This window comes from Chiloscyllium plagiosum, chromosome 21, assembly GCF_004010195.1.
Source record: "Chiloscyllium plagiosum isolate BGI_BamShark_2017 chromosome 21, ASM401019v2, whole genome shotgun sequence".
Taxonomy (NCBI): domain Eukaryota; kingdom Metazoa; phylum Chordata; class Chondrichthyes; order Orectolobiformes; family Hemiscylliidae; genus Chiloscyllium; species Chiloscyllium plagiosum.
In genome coordinates, this window is record NC_057730.1 from 57,503,021 (window position 1) to 57,510,544 (window position 7,524).

The following is a 7,524-nucleotide window of genomic DNA, read 5'->3' on the forward strand; positions in this document are numbered from 1 at the left end:
AATTAAATAATCAAAGCAGTTACATCTCCCCCTTGGATTCTATTTTGATTTAATCCCTGCTCTCCCCTTCACTGTTTGATCATTTAGGCATTGCCCTTTGATGTGAAGGGCTCTGCTTGTCACTGGCCACTCGGGTGTTTCTTTTCTTCCTGGTGGTAGAATATTAATAAAGATTTCTGCACTTTCTGTTCATCACTGAGTTCTACATCTGCACACACACGACATGGGTGCTGCGGAAAAATTAAGTACTGTTGCTGTTAAACGGTAGTGTAGGGGTTTATTAAAAAAAATCAAAGCAGTTACACGTTGCTGTCTTGTCAATTACATTGTTAAATGTTAAGAGAACCAGGTGATGGCTATTAATTGTCTTTGGGCACACAGAAGTAGGGGACAACTGGGGTACTGGATGTGGGGTGAGAGCTGGAATTCTAAGCAAGTAAATAAACTCTCAGCAAAGAACAGCTACGTGTTTTGGTTTCTGCTTCATTAACAGGTTTTAATTCCATTAACAGTTGATTGAGCTAAGATGCAAATTAGTCATGATCTGATTGAATAGAAAAAAAGTTCTTGATGAGATTAATGGTCTCCCTTTGGTCCTGTGTTGAATACAACACATAAATAGAAATACATTTAATGCATCTCAATCTTACTTGAAATTCGTCTTGTAAAGCTGTAGCTGGACCGTGATGTATCTGAGGAACTCTTTCTGTCAGGAGAGATGCCTTGGGGAATTGGTGGAGGATCGCTGTTAGCATTCTCAGCATCTGTTTCCTGGTCAGTGTTACGATCATTTATTCTGTTTAATTTAAAAAAAAAGGTTTTTATGTTCTAAAGTATGTTCATGGCACACTGTTTACTTAATGGTTTATACAACTCTGCAAAATACCTTGCTCAATATGGCTCTGCCAAGTTATTTTGCCTTTAAAAATTTATTTGGTGGCGTCTGTCAGTGTTATTCCTGAACTCACTCTGATATAATGGAACATTTTCCTATAATGACAGCTAAGAATTCAAATAGATTTCGAAATTAATAGTTTTGCAATGTGGCCTTCAACTTACTTCATTGAACCATGTTTATTATTTCTGTCATACACACAAACAATGTATCTCCTTAAACAACAATGCCTAACAAGAGCAGGTCAGAAGCTAGGAATCCTGCAGTGATTCCCACCTCCTGTCCACCATCTACAAGGTACAAGTCAGGAGTGTGATGCAATATTTCATGCTACCTGTCTATCTACCTGCCCACCTATCCACTCCACCCTCCCCTTCGAACTATCACCATCACCTCCCAACTGCATCTACATATCGCCTTCCCCAGAGTCCCACTCTCCTATTTGTCTCTCAGCCCCCTTGCCCCACTGCTCCACACCCACCCACATTCCTGAAGAAGGGCTTTAGCCCAAAACGTCGATTCTCCTGCTCCTCGGATGCTGCCTGACCTGCTGTGCTTTTCCATCACCACACTTTTCGACAGTATTCTCCGCTTGTCTGGATCGGGGCAGCTCCAACAACACTCAAGAAGCTTTTCACCATCCAGGACAAAGCAGCATTGTGATTGGTTCATCAACAAACATCCCTCCACCACCAACACTCAGGAGCAGCAATACACACTATTGACAAGAAAGACTATAGAAATTCACCAAAATCCTTAGAAAGCACCTTCCAAATCCACCTTCCATCTAGAAGGACAAAGGCAGCAGGTATATGGGAACATCAAGCACATCAAGTTCCTCTCCAAGCCATTCAACATCCTGACCTGGAAAGATATCACCGTTTCTTCTCTGTCGCTGGGTCAAAATCCAAGAATTCCCTTCCTCAGGATATTGAGGGTCAACCCACAGCAGGTGGACTGCAGCAGTTCAAGAAAGCAGCTCACCACCTCTTCTTAAGGGCAACTAGGGACGGGAAACAAATGCTGGCCCAGCCAGTGATGCCCATGTCCCATGAATGCATAAAAATAACTAATTAAGGCAGAATTAGTACTAAAAGTTTTCTCCATAACTAAGTCTTTATTTACATTACAACATAGGCCCAGCATATAGGAATTTCACAATGTATGATGGTATAATGTTGCAGGGTGCTGCCTAAATGAGAAATTGCGTCTGTTTCTAGCTTCGGCCATTTCCCCTCACACCCTTCTAATATTTTGAACCCCTCCACCTTGGCTCTTTCAACTCTATTTTCACCAAATGCTTGACCACCCAACTCCTCCTCTGTTCTCCTTCCCTGTGGTATCTAATAGTGACAATGGGTTCCCTTTGTCCTCTCTTTTGAATCTCTTGATATTATTCTCCTCAAAAAACTCCTACTTTGGCCCTGTCCTTACAAATCAGTCTCCATCCATCCTTCTTGTCTTCTCCAACATGTTATCTCCCAAATTTGATCCCATCTTTCTCAGGACTTTCACAGAACATAAGAACCAGGAGCAGGAGTAAGCCATCTGGCCCTTCGAGCCTGCTCTGCCATTCAAGAAGATCATGGCTGATCTTTTTGTGGCCTCAGTTCCCCTTACCCACCCTCTCACCGTAATCCTTAATTCCTTTATGGTTAAAAAAAGATCTATCTTAGCCTTAAAAACATTTGCTGAAGGACCATCGACTGCTTCACTGTGCTGGAAATTCCACAGATTCACAACCTTCTGGGTGAAGAAGCTCCTTCTCAATTCGGTCCTATATCTGCTTCTCCCTAATTTTGAGGCCATGCCCTCTTGTCCTAGTTTCACCCACCAGTGGAAGCATCCTCTCTACTTCTACCTTATCTATTCCCTTCATAATTTTATATGTTTCTATAAGATCCCCCATAAGACACTGTTCAAACGGGCCACAACACACTGCAGCACACCAGAACTACAAAAATAGAAAGAAGAACACCTCTACAATGTATTCGCCAAAAACGGATACCCTCGCAATTTCATCAACAGATGCCTAAGGGAAAGAACAAAACACTACATAGGACAAACAGGAAGACAGCCAACGATCCGTATCCATGAACACCAACTAGCCACGAAACGACACGACCAGCTATCCTTAGTAGCCACACACACACATGACAAGCAACATGAGTTTGACTGGGACAACATTACTATTATAGGACAAGCCAAACAGAGAACAGCCAGGGAATTCCTAGAGGCATGGCACATATCCACAGATTCTATCAACAAACACATCGACCTGGACCCAATATACCGGCCACTGCAGCGGACACCTGGAACTGACAATCGGAAGCAGCAGAGACAAACCACTATAAATGCCGAAGGAAACATCACAGAAGGGCTTCACAGGAGGCTCCCAAGCACTGAGGATGTCACCTAGACAGGGGACGAAACATCTGCAACACAAATTCCCAGCTTGGCGAACAGAACCACAACATCCCCCATCATTTTTATAAATTCCAATGAATATAATCCCAGTCTACTCAGTCTGTTCTTATAAGCCAAACTTCTCAACTCCAGAATCAACCTAGTGAACCTCCTCTGCACCCCCTCTGATGCCAGTACATTCTTTCTCAAGTAAGAAGACCAAAACTACATGCAGTACTCCAGGTGTGGCCTCACCAGCATCCTATACAGCTGTAACATGACCATCCACGCTTTTAAACTCAATCCCTTTTACAATTAAGGACAAATTCCATTTGCCTTCCTAATTACCTGTTGTACCTGCAGACCAACCTTCTGTGATTCATGCACAAGGACACCCAGGTCCCTCTGCACAGTAGCATGCTGAAACTTTTTACCGTTCAAGTAATACTCCTTTTCACTGTTCTTCCTAACAAAATGGACGACTTCACATTTAATAACATTGTATTCCATCTGTCAGACCTTTGCCCACTCACTTAAAGTAACTATGTTCCTCAGCAAAGTTTCACAGTCCTCTGCACACTTTGCTCTGCAACTCATCTTAGTGACATCTTCAAACTTTGATACACTACAAGTCATCCCGAACTCCAAATCATCTATGTAAATTGTGAATAATTGTGGTCCCAACACAAATCCCTGAGGCACACCAGTGGTCACTGATTGCCAACCAGACTTATCCTCACTCTTTGCTTCCTGTTAGTCAACCAATCCTCTATCCACTCTAAAACTTTACCCTTAATACCTTGCATCTTGATATTATGCAACAGCCTTTTGTGTGGCACCTTGTCAAAGGCCTTTTGGAAATCCAGGTACACCACATCCACTGGGTCCTCGTTATCCACCGTGTTTGTAATGTCTTCATAGAATTCTGAAAGATTTGTTAAGCATGACCTGCCCTTCATGAACCCATGCTGCGTCTGCCCAATGGGACAGTTTCTATCGAGATGCCTTGCTATTCCTTCCTTGATGATAGACTCAAGCATCTTCCCCACTACAGAAATTAAGCTAACGGGTCTATGATTCCCCATCTTTTGTCTACTGCCCTTTTGAAACAACGCCATCACATTTGCTGTTTTCCAATCTGCTGAAACTGCCCCAGAGTTCAGCAAAGTTTGAAAAATTACCACAAGTGCATTTGCTACTTCTCCTGCTGTCTCTTTCAGTACCCTGGGATGCACTTTCTTCAGGGCCAGGAAACTTGTCTATTCTTAGCTCCATTAGCTTGCCCAACACTACCTCTTCCATGATGATCATTGTTTCCAGGTCCTCATCTACTTTCATCTCTTTGTTAATTACTGGCATGTTATTAGTGTCCTCCACTGTGAAGACTGGCAACAAATTACCTGTTCAATGCCTCGGCCATTTCATCATATCCCTTGACTCCATGTGTGAACCTGTCCGATTATGTTTCTACCCTGGACCAGTACTTAGCAGCCCTAATCAACTTCACAAATGCCATCCTCTGTAAGTGTGAGAATGGGCATTAACCCTTCTCATTCTTTTGACCTCTCTACAAGCCTTGTTATTGTTCTGTCATCCTCCTCCTCCTGTTCAGAATGGGTCCCCAAGGTTTATTCCAATTTTCCATTTTCAATCTTGGTCACTGTACTTCCTGCAACGGCTTCACGTCTAACACCCATACTGTCACTTCTAGAGTCTGCCATGATCTATCACTGGCCTGTTCTTTTCCCATCTATACTCACTGCTCAGGTTCCTCTTCGATCTAAGTGAAACAATGCATCCAAAATAACTTCAAACCAAATGTGATCACTTTCCATTAGGTGCCAATCATAGAAATTGGTTCCAAACTTGGACCCAAAGTGATCTTCATTATAAAAAGTACATTTGTGGAGTCTCAGAAAACACACATCCAATCAGACAGAGAGCATTGAATATAGTGTCTTGGATAAGTTGAGGAGTACAGTGTTATTCAAAGTTAATGTTGATATTACTTATTTGTAAGAACCAGTGGATCACTATAAGTATTTTAGTTTGAACTGAGGATAGTTTGAGAAAATTAACCATTGCATTCTGCAAGGATTACTGGCATAGACATACAGTAGTTATATTCGAGCAAAGTCCATGCAAAAGTACAGTCTGAATTACAACTGGCATCCCGGTGTATAAGGCACCTGTGCTATGTGGGAGTAATACACCTCAAATATCATTGTGTGCTAACATGACTTTAGACTGAATTGGAGTGAAAATTTGATCTTGGTGCTGATTTGCCAAATTCATTTCAGCCAGTAACAGTTACTGAACCATCTCAATTTATAGCTCCACTCTTCCTGATTTTTTCAGAAAATCTTAGATAATAAAGGGGAATTTCTTTCCACATTGCAGGAAATAGCTGGGCATGTTACATAATTGTCAGCCTGCTCCCAAAATAGCATTTCCTACAAATAAGAAAGTGAATTTAGAAAGAAATTATGTTTCAAAGACTAATTACACAAATTAAACAAGCTCTGTTATACAGTTAAAGACAGCTGTTAAATACATGTGTTTTAACATGTTGTAGCAGAGCCAGGACTGAAATAGTACTTTAAAATACATGTATCTTTTCACAACAGGACATAATAACCTCTAAATATCCGAGATAGACACATAATACACAAATTCACCATCTCACACATACTGTACAATCTCAGATTCCATCTTCTCACATAAATCCCACACAGACCTTTATCCAATGTTGGACTTCAGGGTCCAAAGTCACATGACACCAGGTTTATTTGAAATCACAAGCTTTCGGACTGTATCCCTTTGTTAGGTGAAGTAAGTGAAGTTACAAAATCAGATTATACAAATTAAGTCTGTTTTCACTAGAATTTAGAAGGTTAAAGGGTGATCTGATCAAAGTCTGCAAGATATTAACATGAAAAGACAGGGTAGATAAAGATAAACTATTTCCACTGGTTGGGTATTCTAGAACTAGCGGGCACAGTCTAAGGATTAGGGCAAGACTGTTCAGGAGAGATGTTAGGATGCAGTTTGACACAAGTAGCAGTTGATGCGAGATCAGTTGTTAATTTTAAATCGGTGATGGATAACTTTTTGGTAAGTAGATATATTAAAGTATATAGTTCAAAGGCAGGTACAGGTATGCAGCATTTGGCCACAGATCAGCCATGATCCCATTGAATGGTGTAACAAGCTTGAGGGGCTAAATGACCTATTCTTAGGCTGCAACCCAATTGCAGTTTACTGTATCTCTCTTCTTCCAGGTTTATCATCATCTTCATAGCTTTCAGCAGTAGCTTTTTCACTGAGGGGAGTCTGTCTATGATGCTCATCATACTTTTCCCACTTTCCTCCCGCCCCCACCCCACCTCAAAACCCTCCACAAAAATTCACCTTTTTGAACATGACCTTGGCTCCTTGCCTGAAATGCCAGGGGAGGTAGAAACACTGACTGTTTAGAAAGTCCTTTGGGTGAGGTGCTGCAGCTGGTAAGGTGGTTAACCAAGATCTGGGACAGGGGTTTAGACTGGCTGGCTTTGTTCTGACCAGCACTGACACAATGACCTCCCTCTGTACTATAAAGTTTCAATGTTTAGTGTCACCTTTGATAATTCCCAGCCCATCCCCTTCCTACTCATGAACTACCTTGGGATATAGTCATACAGCTTGGAAACAGGCCATTCGATCCAATTCATCCATGCTGACCAGGTTTCCCAAGCTGAATTAGTCCTGCATTTTGCCCATATCCTGCTAAACGTTTCCTATCCATGTACCTAGCCAAATTTCTTTTTAATGGTGTAATTATTCTTGCCTCTACCAGTTCCTCTGACAGTTTATTCCATATATGCACCATCCTCGTGTGAAAAGGTTGTCCCTCTTTTCTGACAGAAAATTAAAATTGTGGAGCATCAACTTTGTAGTTTGGCCTGTTCAAATCTCCTAGATTGTAGTAAAACGTTCAAGTCTCCATCTGCGTATAGTACTGATGTAAAACCTTCACTGGTTTCAGTTGGTTAGTAATGTATCTGTGACTGGTTGTTGTGTGGAGCTTCGCTATAACAATGTTTGATGGTGATAAGGTGCTAGCAGCTGCTGCTCACTAACCCTATTGCAGTCACAGCGCTCTCCCAATAGGGCCTGGTCACTCACACTCTCACACAGACAAACACACACACACACAAACTCTCACACACACACAAACAAAC

General features: G+C 41.7%; 1 protein-coding gene across 1 annotated transcript in view; it reads right to left on the bottom strand.

Annotated features, from left to right (window-relative positions):
* Positions 1-7,524, bottom strand: part of syt17 (synaptotagmin XVII) — a 95,980-nt gene that overhangs the window by 74,286 nt on the left and 14,170 nt on the right. The window contains exon 3 of the mRNA XM_043711004.1: positions 651-796. Coding sequence (XP_043566939.1) covers positions 651-796 — 146 coding nt within the window. The remainder of the gene's footprint in view (positions 1-650; positions 797-7,524) is intronic.